The 19263-nt window shown below is 40.9% G+C and overlaps 1 protein-coding gene across 7 annotated transcripts in view; it reads right to left on the bottom strand.

Moving 5' to 3' along the window:
• RBFOX2 (RNA binding fox-1 homolog 2) overlaps positions 1-19263 on the bottom strand; it is a 114897-nt gene that overhangs the window by 9798 nt on the left and 85836 nt on the right. For 3 of the 7 annotated variants that reach the window (XM_085323604.1, XM_085323600.1, XM_085323602.1), the window contains exons 5-10: positions 18365-18457; positions 15619-15679; positions 13183-13236; positions 12970-13062; positions 11660-11792; positions 3759-3801 (exon numbers count right to left, since the gene is read on the bottom strand). In XM_085323604.1, the coding sequence (XP_085179730.1) occupies positions 3759-3801; positions 11660-11792; positions 12970-13062; positions 13183-13236; positions 15619-15679; positions 18365-18457 (477 nt within the window). Of the gene's footprint in view, positions 1-3758; positions 3802-6389; positions 6430-11659; positions 11793-12969; positions 13063-13182; positions 13237-15618; positions 15680-18364; positions 18458-19263 lie in introns of all 7 variants that reach the window. The other 4 variants (XM_085323607.1, XM_085323601.1, XM_085323606.1 and 1 more) reach the window with 4 other exon arrangements.

The raw sequence follows: 19263 nt of genomic DNA, 5'->3' as shown, positions 1-19263 counted from the left end.
TTTTTGTTTGTTTGTTTCTTTTTTTTTTAACTGACATTTTAGAGCTTGAAAGACCAGAAGGCAGCCTTATGCTCTTCACCTCCAGAATCAGCTCAGAATAACTCTACTGCTTCTTGTCTATAGGTACATTCAACCAAAAGATCTAAGAATACAAGATAGTAGACAATACTGTGTCTACTACAGGATTCCATGTCTGTTTAGTAGTGCTCAGCTTTGGGCTAGTTAGGTTTTAAAATAGAAAGAATGGCTTTAACTTAATTGTATTGCCTTACTAGAGCGCATGCTCACGAAGGGTAACATGCTATCGAAAACACGCCTGATGATGATGTCCTACTGTGGAGTAATTTACAGAACTTTCAATCTTCTAGTTATCAAAAGAGTGAGAAACACAGAGTCTTCATCTCTGAAACATCACCACGTTGCCTGAAAGAKGTATTGCAGCACAGTTTTGTCCCTCCTATTCTTACCTAGCAATTTCAGTTCCTGCATTTCAGATCAATGGTCTGGGGAGGTTTAGTTTGTTTTTAGCATTATATCATTGTGCCACAATTACCACTATCTCCAAAACATGACAAAGAGATGAACAAGGTGCAACCTTAATTCAAACCAAATTCTTGATCAGCAAATTCAAACAAAACCTCATACCAATGCTGTTGCAGTTCTTCCTTAAGTTTTTAAGCTTCCCGAAACCTTGATGTGGTCTATCACTTGGGCATGGAATAAAATACATTTTGCACCTGTCACTATTCTATGCAGGGCAGACTGCTTTATCACATGCCCAGAATCCCACTTGGCCTTATGCTTACAAGCCACATTTGAGATCAAAGCTGTATTAAATGTGACTGGCATATACTCTAACCATGACAGCAAGATGCAGTTTGAAACCAGAGAAGGTTATCATATAATTTTCTTTTAACTTAATTTTCTTGTAAAGGAAAACAAAAAAAAAAAGAAAAAAAGAAAAGAAAAAGAAAAAAGAAAAGAAGGGTTGGAATCAGGTGTGGGAAGGGGAATGGCGTAACATTTATTAATCAAAATTAAAAACTAAGCATGCTGACATCTGGAGCTAGAACAACCAGCAAAGTCACCACGTTCAGACTCATATTGGCTAGTTCTATCCATCCCAGCATTCTCTTGGGACAGCAGTTCGCCCTAGGCTCTACCACAAGCTCAGTGAAGTACACAGCCTCAAGTACTAGAGCGTGCAGCCACAACAACCTGCTATTACGGAAACAGTCAGTCACCACTGGAGTTAACATTCCAACCTTAATGGTCCCCACAGCCTCCCTCCCTCACCCCCCAAAATGGCTCCCACCCTAACCCTGTCCCACACCACAATGTTAATAATTATAACAAGCAATAACCCATCTGTTATATCAGAGAAGGGAACAGAGACTCCACTGAGAGATTTAGAGTGGGATGTTAACATTTCTTTAGTYAACTGCACAACAAACAAAAACAGGAGAAATAATTCATTGGAGAAATGAAGTTAAGAAATAGCTGACGTGTATTGCTTTTTTYCATGCACTGATGCAAACTACTGTTGGTTAAAAAAAATGTCACGGGATATAGGTACACACACAGGCAGACTCGCTCAGTTCAAAGCGGTCTGCAAACTCTACTTGTGTGTACTTTAAATAAAATCAAAAATGGGGATTATAATGGCCATGGTACTTTCCTGTCATAGGAGCAATGAGTGTGGACAGCTTGGGGAATTCTGACAGAGAGATGTAGTATTTAGCATGACCAACAGGTCCAATAACAACAAAACAGGGTGAAGGACAGAGGAGGAAAGTTCCAATTTTTTTTCTGGTTTTAAAAGCTTTCAGCAAGCTCTGGGAACCRTACAGAGCGAAGCAGATGCTGTGCAGATTGCCTTACCCAGCAGACGCTACTGTTCTCCATAACCCAGGACCCACATATAATTCCATCAATGCCCATCTAAAGCCCTACTCAGCTTGTCCAATGCACCAGTATTTTCTCCTGCTATTCTTGTTCACACACAACTTTATCTGGAATGCAAAGCTCACCCATCACCTCAGCTACAAGGCCCTATTATCCCTAGTGATTTCTGATGCCACTCACTTCATGTACTGTAGGAAATATAACTGTATCAGAGTAGGGCATCTTCAACAAACATGGGTATTCATGTTTCCCAAAAATAGAAAAAAAGCCCTTGTTAGCTGCTCCACACTCCTCCAGTGCTACAGCCAGACTGCAACAGAAGACACCATCAAGTGGCATAGTCTCTGAAACCCAGGACAGATGTGCAAACTCCCACTCCATTTATTTAAGTAAAGGGATTCCATGGTGACAGGTTTATCCATCTAAATTCTGTTTTTAAAATCTTTAGCCTTGCCTCAGAAGAGATGAGTGTGTCTGAGTTTCTTGTGAAATGCTATGTCAGAGACACCTCTACCAATGAGACAGTTCAATTCTCTTGAACTTGAGGAGGAAATACAGAAACTAAGGAAAAGGCTAATGCATTTTAACCAGGCAATAATAAGCAACCAAAATGACTGCCTAAATCAAGATCAKTTCTCTCTAGTACAGTCTTTTGGATCGTTTCAGGAGCAAATGAGATGAATACAGCTCTAAGTGCTGCTTATTTAAATTCTATTTCTCTTGATACATTGCCAGTGTTGTTGGAGCTGTGTTGAGCCCCTTGTCCTGTATTAATGTCTACAGAGGCTGAACCTACAGATTTTGTTTTGCCAAACAACTGGATTTGCTCACGTGCTCACAACCCCCAAATTTCCAATTACTCTTCTGTGATGTTATCATTGGCTCAGCAATAAAAATATATTTTTAATTCCTTCTTTAACATTAAATGTTGGCCTTTTCAATATTGTGTTATCTCGGGGAATATGGGACAAACATGGCAAAACAWCATCATGGGAAGCTGAAACCCCACCCAAAGCAGTGCTCCAATTACTGCAGCTGTTAGCATAGGAAAATGATCACTTTAAGACTATGTGGTTCAGCTCAAAGTGAGTCAGTCTTCTCTTCCACTCTTCAGGTCCATTACGTGATCAATCCAATGATAACGTGAAGAAATCCAAGACTACATCTTACTGTTTCAATGTATCCTATGGTCATAAGCCTCCCTTTTCTTCTTTTCTTGCTGCCTTAGGCACACAAAGTGTGTCGCTGGCATTTTTTACTTGGAAGAGCCTTTATGCCACCAGAACACAGGCATTTCCATGTCCTTGGAAAAATATAAAACTCACATTACCAGTTATATACATTTGGCCACCGGCTAGATTGAGGCGTATGTCCCAATTTTAGGATCGTTTATTTGTCTGACCTAGAATGCATCTTTTCTACCCCTAAATTGCCCTATAAAGTAAGTTTAGAAGCAGAAAGGGCTAGAACTGTTTCCAGTATTTCTGTAGTAGAAGGGTGGCATATGTGCACCAGGAATGAGCATGAATGAATTAAAAGAGGTGACAGGACAACAGTGTCCATTGCAGCAGGTGCTTCTACATGGTAATGGGACAAGCATGACCTTGTTAACCCTTCCATTTAATTTTTTTGTTTTGTTTTTTTATTTTTCTTTAATGAAATGCCACTCGGTGTGAAATCTGGACACATGCCACCCTGCCATAGCGGGGGCTTTGATCACACATGAGTCTGCACTACCCTAGAAAAGCCTCTGTTCCCATCTCTAATGTGGTGCTGGAATGGTTAGTATAATTCAGTTTTTTCCACTGCAATCCACAATCTGATTGGTTGGCAGGTCACACTGGCACTCCTACCTGAGGTATTTTAGCGCTAATGATTGGTTCCTGTAAGACTATTCTATAACAGAACACAGGAAGAGCAGTTCAAAAAACACAGCTGTGGAAAGAAACAATCATACAAACAGCCCGCGGTGGGGCTCACCAGCCTTTTCTTTCCAGTGGATGCAAGCACGCTTTTCACAGGCAGGAGTGGTCTTCACATAGGTGGCTTTTAGCCCAGATTGACCCCATGGCAGGAGAAAGATAAACCTTCTTATGATGCAAAATGGAACTGTTATCTCCCAAAGCCCTCCACATCCTGGGGCAGGTTGTTTTATAAATGCAGGTATCTTGCCAGAGTGGGATGCATCCAACAAGAAATGGAATGCCTTTTTCATAGAAGAAAATAGCTAGCAGGATGGTTGCCCCAGGAAAGAAAAAACAAAAAAAAAAAGGAGTGAGGAAGAGGAGGAGGAGGAGGAAAATGAGAAATCAGTGCTTAACACTTCTGTGGAAAAAGCAGCCCAAACTTGGGACACTTCCCCTTCAGCTTGCCTACCACTAACTAGCCCCTGCTAGCCCAAGGTCCTTTTGAGCCTTTCCTCAGCACAAGCCCACTGACTCAGAAGAGCTAAGGGAATCTCAGTTTAACTTTCCCCCTAACCACATCACAGGTAGGAATATCATGATTGAAGAATCCTTCACCATCACTCCTACACTCTGAACAACCCGTTTGCAGCAATCAGTTGAACGTRAACACTACAGCAAACAATACAGATCAGTGGAGTATAGGGCAGCTGCACTCATTCAAATTGTTTGGAAGGGTAACTTCATGTTATGATCAAAACTACTTTTTTTGAGCTATATTTAAGATCTCTGGGCAACAATAATATAGCAAAAAGCACATCTCATCTACCTTGAGGAGTGCCCTATTCCGTAGTCCTGCTTTTTTTACAGTGAGACCCAAACCACAGAAAGCAAAGTGTTCAGAARTTTATCTAATGGTTCTAGACTGATTTTGGGTCTCTGTTTCATAACAAGTGATGCTACTGCAGTGCAGTTCAAAGTGATTATGGGTATTTCTTCATTACTGAAGTTTCTGCCCTTAAAACACGTTAAATAAGCCTCTCTTCTTCAGGAACACTGGAAGCTCTGAAAGAGTTTTCTGAAATAAATAGGGATTAACCCTGGCCAATCTTCCCTTTCAACAAGACAGCCTCTTCTATGACATACTCACAGGGAAGAGACACTCCAAGCCTATTTGCTTGTCCACTTGCTGTAGCAAACTTGGCTGTAAAGACTAGCGTTTTAGAAGTGAGGCGGGAAAACTCGGAACTCTTTAGTAATCCTTGACAAAGTTTTATAAAAGAGCACTTGATCAGGCACATCATTTTTTAGAGGAATGAGCACACAATAGTGTATGTAAGAATGAAGAAATGCACCCAGTATCTCTGTGTTTAGACAGCATGCTTTTCAACAACTGTAATTATTTTGGGAAAAGTGCCTTTACAAGACCTGATTCTCCCCACAGGTCAGAGAAATCCAAAAGCTAACTCTATCCATTATCTGGAATCTAACCTCTGAGGTCCTCTTTCTAAATATCGAGAGCAGCATCTTCAAAGGACATGAAAAWCCATGCTGATTACTGTGGCACTATCCAATATAAAATTTTTCCAGCTCCAAAGATGTATCAYCTATTATCCTGCGAAAGGAAACTTTGCTAGAGTTATGCAGTCCACAAGTTGCGATGGCAGTACTGGAGCTGAACATTGTGGTTTTGAAGATCATATTGCTATCACAGTTATTCTGTGGCAACTCTCCATTAGAAAGAAAAATGCCCTTTTTACTAGCCAGTCAGAAGCCCTCAATCCACAACTATGTACACAGATGCTCTGAAGATTCACAATACAGACTGGCTGTGCAGCCACAGGACAGAAACAGTGTCTCCTGCAGCTTCAGAGATAACTACCAGACAGCAGGAGCATGCTGACTTTTCTAACTGAATATCCCCATACACTTCTACTTTACAATTGCCTACAGTACAAGAATCTAGTCTATTTAGGTAACATTTTTACTAGCAAAATGAGAAATCCAACCTCTCAGTCTCTATTTTTAATCAGCCCCAGTGTCTTCCCCAAGGGATAATCTCTGTATCCCAGTGGCATACAAACATATGTAAAGGCAAAACTCACTCAGTTTAGTGTGGGCTGCACAAATCAAACCTGAAAGGGCCCCAAGAGGGGAGAAAAAGGGGAGGGTGGAGGGGGAGAAGGAAAGGGAAGGTCTGAGGCTAAACCAGTCCTGTTATTTTTATATCCAAATTATGTAAATGAGAGAAGTGTTGAGAGAAATTTTAATTTGGTAATCATCTCTCAGGTTGATTAGTAGCAGTGTGCATGTGGGGGAGAGGACACCCAGTAAACTGACCCTGGCAATGATCAGGAAACCCAAAGGCTTAGGTCTTGCACCCAGGGGCAAGCGCAGTGACAGAGAAGCATGCTTGCATTCCTAAATATATAAATATATATATATCCACAAGGAAGAAGAAAATTAAAAGTAAATGATATTAAAAAAACACAAACCAAACCAAACCAAACAAACCAAAAAAAAAAAAAAGGCTGGCTTGTCAGGGGTTGGGGATGAGAAGGCTCCGGTGTGTGTACTTACATAGAGGTCAGCACCGTAAAATCCGTCCTGGTAAACCACACTGCAGAAAATCCACACAAAAACAAAAAAAACAAAAAACAAAAAACAAAAGAACAGAAAACACATTCCGGTTATTGAGGACGGCAGCATGCACATGCGTTTTACACAGGCAGGTGATGTATGAATCCACAACCTGGGCTTTTGGCAGGAGCAAATCAGCAAGAGAACGTGTGTGCGCACGCACGCTAGACGGCTCCAAGTCATCTTCCATGGCATGCAAAGGGGGAAAGGGGTGGGCAGAGGGGGAGACAGTATGCAAAGGAGAGAGGGAGGGAACAACCATGTTGTACAGTAAAAACAGACTCAAAAAAGATCTGCTGTCCTGAAGAAGAGAAACAAGGGTTTAGAAACCTCCACTCTGGTTATTCTCGTGGAATTATTTTGGTTACCCCCTAAACACATGGAAACATTGGTTTCGTGAAGTGGGCTCTGGAATCTAAAAGCCCCTCAGAAGGAATCCCACAGGGACTGGAATCACCTAGGTCAGAAGCATATTTCAGAGTGCTGTGTACAATTACACATTTCGAGTTTCACAGGGCTGCATGACTTTGTTTCTGACATCCATACATCACCTGCTTTTACCCTGCACATTAGACATGCGATAAGATTTGGCTGATCACACAAGCATGCAAAGTATTATTATTCAGCATCTTAAAGAACCAATGCAACACCTCAGGAAAACAAGTCAATCAATTCTGATCAAAGTAAACACAGAGAAATGTAATTAAAAAGAAAAAACCAAAAATACCCACAATGCATTGCTTTCACAAGCAGAGATAATGAGCTAAAAAGGTTAGGTGACTGGTCCAAGGTCCAAGAATTGAAAGGTGCAGTGGGAGTCCCTGGCAGTAACGACATATTCCGTAGCACAGAGGAGCAACTGGAAGGGTTTCCATGGGATGGTGCTTTTTCTGCTTTAAGTCATTGTTTTCTTTCTCTCAGAACTTCAAAAGCAGGCAAACCAGAGTCTGGGGTTCCCAAAGAGCCACTCTTATGAGAGCATTTGCTAGTGTAAGGCTAAGCAGCTTGCTTTGGGGACAAGGGTTGGGGAAGGATGAGGAAGGAAGAGAGGGTATGCCCCCCACCCATTCATGTTCAGTGTGCGCTTTCGTACTGAAGAAGTTCCTCCTGTTTTTCCTCTGAATAGCTCTGCACAAACTCACTCAAGGCTCTGAAAACAATTAGCCCTACCATCTGTGAGATTCATGGATCTAGTGGGTAGGACTTACCAGTAGCATTAAGACAAAAAGAAGGTATGCAACACTAGCTTTTTAAAAATATTATTTTTTTAAACTCATCAGATGGAATGTGAACTGCTGCCGAGAGCCTGCCACCCTCAGCCACCCACGTATTGTAAGGCACACACACACAAGAAAAAGCCCAGCATATCTTGCCAAAATTCTGCATGCTATTACTTAAAAAAAGGAAAAAAAAAAGAAAGGAAAAAATCTGTTGCAGTGTTAGCTACTGCTTGAATAATTTAGTCTTGCTGTCTACCCAAGAAAAGTTCACTCCACTCCCAATGGACAGAGTTACTATGGTCTCCGAGAGCATTTGGAGCTGCTATGAAGATAGAGATCCTTGTTAGAGCAAGAGGGGAGCCACTTCAGCAGGGAGAAAGCAGGCCATAAGATCATGTTTGTTGAAGCTAAATTTTTACAATCACAAAACAAAGAATTTGGCTCCTGGGGCAGTGACTTACATTGCTGGGTTCTCTATCTAGGATCAGGAGTGTTTTAGCAGTGATACTGCACCTGCCCCTGYGGGAAAGGCAAACGCATGACAGAAGATGTGACTGTTGGTTTATTAACAGGTTAGCATTTTTAACAGTTATTCCGGACACAATCATTTGGATTACTACAAGCATTACCACATTGGATCAGGCCTCTATTCCTGTAGCTTAGAATCCTGTTACCAAGAGATGCCAGCACCAGCTCTCCAGAGCAAATTGCAAGAAAAACCGCTAAATGGAAGCAGCAGTTCAAGCAACCAAGCATCTTCAGTGTCTCATTCAGTCAGAACTTATCTGACACTAATTGCAAATGTCCAAATTTGGCAAGGTTTATTTACATGCTAAAATAACCATAACTGTGATTCTTAATGCTAACAAAAACTGAACGAATTCATTCATTTTAAAACAACAGGGACCATTTGAGGTTATGTAGTCTGACCATCTTCTGCATAAAGACCGCTAGCTGAGCTAAAATATGTTTACCAGAAATAGAAATACCTTGATTTTGCAAAACAGCCATCATATCATTAATTGAGCTGTACCAACAGTTGACTGTGGTGTTAAAGAAATAAAAAACCAATAAAAATTCTAAATTCAATAATCTCTATTACCTTATGTCTTATCTGACTTATATCTACTTTTGACTTTGAATTAGTTAATCTTTTATATATTTAGATTTCCTGACTAAATTATTCTTTGCTATGACAAGCCTACTCTTTACATAGGTACTTAACGATCACAAACAAGTAATTTTCTCAGCTATAGTTTGAGAAATAAAATTGATTGATTGAGTTTTAYAGTGGGCAAGTTTTTCAGACATAGACTTAATTCTTATAGCTTTGGGGCTGAAGTCTAATTTATCAGCCTTCTTTTTTAAAAAGTATAGCTGCTACAAATCAGGGCAGTATTCCAGTACTAGTTTTACCATCAGAGTTATGTATCAGAGGTTGTAACATTTCTTTTTTTTTTTTCCTCTCTCTCCTTTTTTTTTTTTAACCTTCCTTGGATAAATGTCCATGCCTTTAAGTACCATTTCATATATTCATTAATAAATCTGAGCTTTAGACCTTGAAATAAATGTTTAAACTACTAGAGAATGRCGTGATTTCTTGCACCTTCGTCTGGAGTATCTAGCACTGGACACTGTCAGAAAACAAGTCAAACCGAATAGTCCTCAGGCCTGACCCAGCATGGCAATTCCAGTAAGCTTTTATTTTTCTACATTCCTTATTTTGGAATCCTGCTAAGCTCTTAAATTCAATGACAAGACAAAAACCAYAGGTTTTGAAAAAAACTATTCTTTCTACCAGTTTTGAGTTAGCCTGGAACATTCTTTACTGTCTTCTTCCTCATTACTCACTATATCTTGATCATTCCTGCGCTGATGACTGATTTTATGGTGTCATCCTTCCACTGGCCAGGGAAAAAGTAACTGATGCAGAGTAATGTGTCAGGAATATGTGCCTGCCCCTGACTCCGTTGAGGTCAACAGTACCCACATATAGTTGTTGTGGCTGTCCTACAGGTTACTGCAACATAGAACTGAATAGCACATTTTAAGTTAATTCACGAGGAGTCAAACTCGAAAAATATCATGTAGCAATTCAGACTATGATGACAATAAATAAGAATTAGTTAACTACATCCCATTGCTTGGGACTAGGACAGTTCYGGGTCTTTTGTGAATGTGACTGCTGTCATCCAAATTATCTACTGGATAATACACTGCCAATAAAGATGTATGAAATTGGTCAGAGTCAGACAAACTCAACGTCATGAAAGTAAATACAGTCATGAGACAGTATTTGGAAGGGATAGTCATTGGAGCCTGGCCCATACTCTAAATGGAAATAAATCCTTTACACAGGCCTCAGGCTGGATTTATATCAAACACAGGCCTAGAATTTCTCCCAGTGCACCACTCGTGACAGCCTCTTGCTAGGAATGCTCTAGCCGTTACTCCCAGGGATAAAAAACACCAGCCCTCTCCCTCCCCAGTGCGAGTATTTCAAATTCGTCTATATAGGAGCACTTAGCTCAGCTTTGCTTCTCTGTTTCACTATGGAGCTTTTCCTAATAAAACAGGACTGGGTCATTTTTAGAGCAACAAAGACAGACAGACAAGTTGCAGGTCAGAGGATATAGAACATGAACTAAGAGCAGTGGCAAAAAAGAGGTGGATCTAAAAAAACATAGAAATACTCTATTTGGAAGGCCTACATGTTCAGACAAGAGGTTTCATTTTAAGTCTTAAGGTGAATTAAATACAAACATTGCCTGAATTGTCTGAGTCCAAAGCTAGACAGAYGTGTGACCACTGCAGCTTGCTTCTTTGAGCCTCACTTCCAGTATGAGCCTGCGCTTTGAAGCTCTCCCCACTTAATCTACTACAGAAGGTGCTGCAAGCTTATCTAGCAAAGATCAGACCAGCTCCTTACATCAGTATGTGGCTTCCACCTCCCTTTTTTTTTTTTTTTTTTTTTTAATAAGAGATGTATATTTTCTTTTCTTCCCTTTTGGGGCTAGTCTAAAGGAAAAGCAAGGGTTAGTCAATTCCTCTCTCTTGGAAGACTCTTTCCTACTCCTATTCTTTCTGAGAATGTTGCCTGGAGAATACGGTAAATAAAATTACTTAGTCAGGCAATATGAATAAAGCATCCTCAAAATTAAAAGAGAGTTTGAAAGGGATTTGATGAATTATCTGTTGCTCCATCACACTTTAACAAACAAGCAAAAAAACCCACAAAACTCATGAACAAGTCTAGTTCCTGTACTTTTAAACAGCAGAATACTCTTGCAACAGAATCTATTCTACTACATTACTAGTGAAAAATCAGAGGGCAAAGAACGCTAAGGMATTCTTACAATGCTAACAGCATTGTTTTATATAAAATTTAGGAGAAGACTGTTTCAGTTTCATTCTCCCTATATCCCAAACACTCCCAACATCAAATTAATGGACTTGATTAATCTTTGTTTTAAACCTTTTTAAACTGTCTCCAACAAAGAAAGCAAATCCATTGTGGGTAACTGGCTCTCCTGTGTCCTACTGCCAGATGGTGAGGCATGAAGGTAATGGATAATATTCCTCATTCTTGGATAACAAAATGCAAAGGGAGTGCAGAGAGCAGAAACTTTTCAGAAACTTTAGACCTTCTCTCTTTGTCTCCTTCTCAGTAGTGCTATAACACATTGGGTCAATGGATGATGAATACTATGCAGACAAATTCAGAAATTATGAGAAGGAATCCACCAGTGCCTTAAAGCTGTTGCTTTTAACTACCAGAATTTCAGAATACTGAAAATCGTTTCAAGCAAGAATGTAATGCAGAAAAATTTATATTTGCCCTCTTTCAATGTCATTGTGTGCAGAATACTCCGGAACTAGCAATGTCCTGACTCTCACCATCCAGACAATTTTAGTTATGTTTTAATTGTTAGCCAATCAGTTACTTAACACTGTTGTGCAGAGCACTCTGTTCWAGTGACCAATGCTTACCCTGGGTAGGCAGGGATGGCTGTAGGAGGTACCGCCCGGACTGCCCCATAAACTGTCCTTCCTCGGCCCCGCAGATGGGCTCCTCGAAACGCGGCTGCTGTGGTGGCTGCAGTTGGATAGGGGAAGCCTGGAACTGTAAAGACAGACAAGGCAGAGGGTGAAGAGGATCCAATCTCCTATCCTACAGACAACTCTCTGCTTAAAGCAAAATGATACAGTAGGCTCCACAGCAGCAGTGTTCTGCATCAGTCCAGCAAAGAGGCATGCATACAGCCCAGCAGATACAGCGTATATACTTCCTGCTATACCGTGGCCTTCAGAGGAAGAAGGGTTGCAGAGAGGTTTGGCATGCAAGGGGTTAATGCTTTAGCATGCCTTACCCATCACAAACATGTTACATACATTCCCTCCTCCCCTCTTTTGACACTATCATGCAGTCTGGTTAAAGTCCAAGACACACAGAGTTACTAAGAACATAGCAGGTGGCTCTTCCAAAACTGCAGAGGGTCTTTAAAATAATTTGTCAAGAGGTCCTTAAAGTCAATCAACTTACATCAGAGTCTCTTCCCTCCTTTCCCCTCCCACTCTTTGCCACCCAATCCTCTGTATGTTCACTTTAAAGCCTGCAAGACAAGATAGCCCATGTAACTGCAGCAGAAATTCCCCACAAAGTGCCAGTTCACTGAGAGCCCATCTTCGTTTAACGAATGTGACCAAAAATTGGCTCTATGTATGTTAAGCCCTACTTTATTACACTTTATGCTGGAGTAAACTGGCTCAGAGTGAAATGACATGAAACCTTAGAGGTATCTGCAAATTTGTAATAGATACAAGCAGGGAACCAGTCACAAGGCACAAATTCAAACCAACATGCACCCAGGTGTACACTACTAGGGGCCCTGCAACGGACTTGTGGTTTAACAGCTTGTATAATATGTACTTTAGGGATTTGCCTGTTTGATCACTTTGATTTTAAAGGGAATTAAAATAGGAATAGCCCACTCCTCTCTCTCTCTCTCTCTCTCTCTCTCTCTCTCTCACTCACTCACTCACACACACACACACACACACTCCCTCCCCTTGTTCTGCAGCCTCCTCGTTGCTTATAAAGATCCATTCGCTTGCATGGAAACACACTGCAGACAAAAAAGTTGCAGCTGCTGCACAGAATACTTCGGCTAGAGATAAACTTATTCCTAATGAGACCCATCCTTTCAAGTATATATTATACAGACTGGAGAGAAGAAGGGTAACAGGTCACAGTTTACTCGAGCAAAGTAACAATAGAGGGGCCAATGGGGGCTACTTACTGATTAAAGGAATGTAAGTGTTAATACCCCCCCTTCCTGACAGGGGCACTGCGGCGTCATTGCCCAGCGAGACATCTGCTTGAAAGCTGGACGCTAATTTAATTTCAAAAAGAATAAAAAGTAAAAATGTTACAAAGAAACAGCAAATTAAGAACATAAACACACACTACTGCAGTTAAATGGCAGAAGTGGAAGTGGCTACTTAAGCTCTACCTGCATATAACTCAGGGCCGTACACCGCTCCAACCACAGGACTCAACTTCCAACCTGAAACAACAAAGACTGCAGTGAATGCCAAAATCTACACCAAGAGAAGGAGCGAGTAGCATGGGTATGGGGAATAGTCTCTTGTGTGCACCCCAGCTTCCCAGGCACAGTTCTTTGCAATTTCTGCTTCCACCTCAATCCCCCTTGGTGTAGATGGAGGCCAACTGCCTTTTCTAATGTCAAGTTCTAGGATAGGTTGCTGTATTGAAGGCAACAGCAAAACATCAGCTGATCCACAGCACAGCAGACGTGCCGCTGAGGGGAATGCCAACTACATTATATGCACATTCCCCACAAACACAGCGCGACCCTGCGTTCTCTCCATCTCTCTGCTGTCAGTTCCTGCAGTACCTTCGTGCATTCACAGGGAACGCYGTGGATTCGAAACCTGTCTAAATCCACCAGTCTGGCCTGTGCTTCCAAGCAAGGCAATTTACATMCTTAAAAATCTCAGAACATGTTGTCTGTCCTATTTGCCAGAGATCTGCAAAAAAGCAACATAGTGATTGAAAGGAGATTTCCTCCCTAACTGCATTACATAGACTATACTGCAAGAAAGCAATTCAGTCTACTTCTCTCACCTTTCTCCCCTGCATTTTATTTTTGTATTTCCTGCCTTCTTTATGTTGTTTTTCAAATGAAAGAGTTCCTAGGGAATTGGCTTTAATATCATCTGGATAACAGGCAATAACTGAAAATCATCAACATAAAATATGCGAGAGAGTAACACTTGAAGAAGTCACTAGGCTGCCATTGTAGAATGGGTATGAAGAACCTCACGTTTCCCACTGAGCAGATCTATAAACATGTCTCTCTCTTCCCTTTCTACCCAGCAAGAGAAGAAAGAGGAATAAAGATGATCTGGGCCGATTTCCAAGAAGAAGGAAATGCTATCTGTGCTACCGACAATCAATCACAGTTATTTAAATAAACACGTACTCTGCCTCTCTCTTGCTCTTTGTGTCCTCAAGCACTTTAGGCACTCTAATCTCAGAAGCTCTATGAGCAACTTACTGACCTGTAGCCCATCAATATCACATCTTCCTCTGCTGGCAGAGAAAYGATGAGACACGCAGTACACACTCCCTCTGCAAGACTGGGCATGCTCTCTCTGCACTGCCCACCTTGAAAGCAAATACCAAAACAGGAGAGGGCAATAAGAGGACTAGGATCAGCCCTCAAAGTTAATAATGGCTACGTGACCACCAGTCAGTATATCTTAAGCCTGGCCTAACACCAAACATCTTTGCGTAGTTTTAGACATTTAGACATTGCTGGCTGCCAAAGCAGATGAAGGATATTCCTATCGGTTATYAAGATTTCATAAGTCATTGCGATGTAAGCCAACTTTTGTTACCAAATAGTCATACACATTTTCTGTCCATATTTTCAGGACAACACAACATGGCTATACTGCTTTTCACTACAAGAATTTCTTTCAAACACTAAAACAGAGTTCCAGCCTTTCTGTCTGTCCCTGTTTCCCCAGTTCTACAAACAAAATCAAGTGGTTTGACAAGAGCTACAAGTCAGTAGCAGAACCACAAATAAAATTCAGACCTTCTGATTTCTAAGTCTTATGCCGTAACCTAATCAGATTATCACACCAGCAACTACCTATGCTTAGCTTCCTGTTTTGTTGAAACTGTTTGGGAACATYTCCAGACCAAAAGGATTTTACTGCCTGTTTCAGAACAAAGATTCAGATTCAAAATCTRCAACAAAGTAGGACTCAGTTCTGCCAGAACAACTTTTTACACTGTATGTATCTATACAATAAAAATCACTGAACAGACAGAAGAACCAAGACACCCAAATGAAACAGGATTCTTTATTACCCACATAACTTGATCTTTATTTATTCAGGTTCATTGGAAAACTAGTGAATACAGACACAACCTGTAACAAAAAGTGAACAAATCGCCTCAATGCCTCTGTTTCCCTGGCTACCTGGGATGGAGACATTTACAGTTAGAACGAAAGTTGAGATATATCCAATTACATACCTCAAATTATGCTCCTACATTCGTATTTATTTAAGTGATGGTAACAAGACTCAAGAGTACTGTATATCCCACTGTACAGCAGCAGAGCATGAGCCTGCAACAGCATCAGGCAACACATTGATCTTTGGGTTCTACTCCTAGCTCTGCCACACTGGGCATGTCAACACACCTCTCCATGCCCAACTTCTCCATCTGTAAAACGGTACGTCTCTATAAACACTTAGCATTATACTGAAGAATAATGCTATATTATAGGGGGGAGGTTGTTTTCTTTTGTCCAGGTTTCCTGAGGAGGGGTCTGATTTTTTCCCTCGCCAGGAAGCTCCCATCTTCCTTCAAATCTTTCAGCTCATCATTAGCACAAAGTCTCTCTTACCATTTGCATATGGTGTGACCATCTTCTTATTGGTCATCACTCGTGCTGTGGCATTGTTAACCTGAAAGTAAGAAAGGGGAGGGGAAGGAGAGGGAAGGAAGCACAGGACGTTAGGGCAAACGATGGAAAACTCTCAGATATCACACACACTATACTTCTCTGAGCAAAAAAATTAAACAACCAATTTTACAAGAATGCAATGTTTAAATTACTTTTACAATTGCCATTTCATTATAAATATTACAGCTAAATGTGGCACTTTAAATTATGCATTAAATAAAAGGCCAACAAGAGTAAAGTACAGATTCTCAGACATCCAGCCACCCCTTGGCATGTGGTTATTTTCAGCTCATCAATCTTAATGGCAAGTCTTCTGCTATTTTGTTCAGACTGTGTTAGAATGGCAATGATAACCTCTGCAGCCCAGGACATGGAAACCGAAGCAGGTRATGCAGAGACTGACTCATTTCTCAAACTCACCATTAAAATGGGGCCCAGAAATCTCAGGCAAACATACCTTTCAGACAGAAAGGTAACCTGGAGCTGATCAGCTTTAGATTTGACTTCTCAAGGCCTAAATAGATTTTTGGAACACTACCAAACATTTGGATGCTCTGTGTTCACTAGTTTCCTCCTCCTTTTTCTGTATATTCCCCCACAACAAAAATCTCTTGGAACAAAAAGGGGAAATACATAGAAGCTGGGTCTTCTCTTGTTTTATTGTGCCCTCCACCCTCTTTACAGAGCTCTGTATAGTTTGAAGCATTTTGATTGCTCAAGCAGGTGGGGTGTTACCACAGAGATGGTGCTGATAAAGAAAAGATGGACCAGTTTGGAAGGCAAGTTATTGCAGCCCCATGTCAGACAGCCTCAAAGTTCTTGCAAAGAGGGTGAAGTCTTTATACAGCATGAATAGTTCATCAAAACACATGCCAAATGGGAACTGAGGCCAGGGTTAAGATGAATTTTATTATAAAAGTTGCTCTTGGCCCTTGAGACTTATGGCATGATGAGCTTACACAGGGTGAGGAATCTGGAACTACATTTACTCTAGTTTTGGCCCCAAAACAATAGAAACATTACACATTTAAAAAGAAAGAATGGGAAACAACAATGATGAGACTGAGAGCATGCAGTTAAACACACACAGATAAAAGAAAGAAAGAAAAACAACACAATTGATTCAGAGGGTGGGGAAGGGAGGAGGGAGGAGATAGGGTCTCACAGACAATCATTAAAATGGAGCGAGTGCCTGAAATCAGCTGCTACAGCAAAGTGCAACACAAGCACTTGAAAGGAAAAATTGCCAGAACCAATCAGAAACCACCAGTCAGCAAAGAGACCAACAGCTGCATTTAACTGAGTAAAGAAAGAAACTTGGGAGGGGGAAAAGAGAGAAAGGAAAAGAGAAAGCAAACAGTAACAGCTACAAACAGGTCTCAGAAAGAGAGAGCAGCAGAAAGAAGGGGCAGGAGAGAAAGAGAAGAGGAAATGGGTGCATTAATAAAAACCAGCCAAACTGGAGTTCAGTAACTCTGAGTAAGATGTGCAAGGGGAAATCACCATGAAGTCAGTAATCAAACAGCTCAGACTGCTACAAAACGATATGTACATCCAAAGTCCAGGCGGCATTACTCAACAGCATTGAAAATAAAAGGGGGAGAGGGGGAAAGGAGGTGGGTGGGGACAACAAGTCAAATCACATTTTGTAGTGTTAATGTGAGATGGCAGATGGATTTTTTCTTTCTTATTTAATTTTGTTTTCGTAATTTTAAGAAAAATTAAAAAAAAAAAAAGCTTCTTCTCTAGCGCTTTTGTTTCACTTACCGCCAACTCGTACCATCGCCAGCATTGTGTATAGTTACCATGGAAAGAGTGAGTCAAGTGAAGGGCCCTAAACGCTAAACCATCGAAAAGGGAAATAAAAAAAACAAAACAAAACAAAAAAGCAAAATATGCAGACATCTTACTCAAAACGGCGGCTTTTTGTTTTAATCTTTAATTTTTTTTTTTTTTTTTTTAAGAAAGAGGGAGAAAGGGGAGACGCCAGTTAGCCTTCAAAACAGTGGAATAAAGAAAAGCCGGTGAACACCAGCTGCTGCCCAACGTATGGCTATGCTGGCCAGCCAACGTTAACTCTTTATTATTCTGCAGTGAGAGCTTTTCTTGGTAGAAACTTTAAGGATTGACTTTCACTGCTTGGACTCTTGACTGCAGGCATATCAAGAAAACAGCTGCATGTACAGCACAGCCTGCTCCGGACCTCTGCCCCGTCTACCCTCCCCTCCCACCACGGGCATTATCTCACACTTGTATGGAGGAGAACTGGCCTCTGAGGAAAGAGAGGATACTGGCTGGCCCCCTGCTTTCTTTTTGGACACAGAGTTAGAAATCGGACAGTACTCTTTCAATTAGTTTTGTTCAGGCCTGATAACAGGAAATCGGAGCCTTGCAAACTGAAGCAAAGGAAAAAATCAAGACAGCAGAAGGGCAAAAATTTGGAGTGGGTGGGAAAAAAAAATAAGGAAAAAGAAAAGGAAAGAAAAATACCCGAAACAACAATAAAAATATTTTGTAAGGGGTATAAACTTTTATACATTTCAGTACAGGGAGGTGAAGGAGACAGACACAAACACACACGCACACACAAGACTGGGATCCAAATGTGAAATAAGTGAGGCAAGACACAAAAAGGAAATCAAAAGAATAAATATAAAGAAGAAATTGAATTACTGAAGACATGCACCTCGATTTTACGGCCCTCTACCACGGTGCCGTGTAATTTCTCCCTGGCCCTGTCTGCATCAGCACTATTCTCGAAAGTTACGAACCCGAATCCCTGCATGCAGCGGGAGAAGGGGGGAAAACATGCACATCGTTATATATTGAAATACTGATCTCTAGGTAAATAGAGAAAAAATATCACAGTATGAAATCGACATCAGCACAACTCAGCAATAACCTCCTAGAGTCACATTGTTGGTTCATGCATGTTTCGTAAACAAAAGAAATTAAATTCAATAAAATAAAGGAACTGTAATCATAATAAGAATAATAAGAAGAGTAATTAAAAAAAGAAAACATAAAAGCAATTGAGGCCAGACCAAAAAAGAAGTACAAAGTTACTCGAGACAATTAGTGGGTTTTTTTGTTTTGTTTTGTTTTAAACACTAAACCCTGCTCCAATACAGAAGAGCTGGTTGAGCCCAAACTGGGCTTTTCTCTTGTCACTGATGAATTCACACACGCTATTGCAGGGTTCTCCCCACTCGCCCACCCCCGACACAGTACAGGACATTAATACTGAGAAGCACTTCGTTCTCTTGAGAAACCGCTACGAGAGCGAGCGGCGATCTGAGTTCAGGCATGGCATCAGGAATTCTGCGAAGCTTTGGGCAAATCAAACACTGAACCTTGCTTTTCCCACCTGTAAAATGGAGACAATAATAATTACCTACCTTAGAAAATTGTGGAGTGGAATGGCTGTTTGTAAAGCATCGCTTGTAAGCTCCTCGGGGCACAGCTCATGTCTACTTCTATGCCTGCAACTTCCCTAACAATGCATTAGGCCCTGAAAGCAAGCAGGGCATCTAGGTGGCACCAAAATATAAACATCACATAAAATGAAGACTTAAGAGTATTATG

The sequence above is a fragment of the Rhea americana genome, unplaced genomic scaffold, assembly GCF_003343005.1.
Source record: "Rhea americana isolate MKP2758 unplaced genomic scaffold, rheAme1 scaffold_85, whole genome shotgun sequence".
NCBI lineage: Eukaryota > Metazoa > Chordata > Aves > Rheiformes > Rheidae > Rhea > Rhea americana.
Note: the sequence above shows the minus strand (reverse complement) of the source record. Positions and strands in the feature narration are given on the sequence as shown.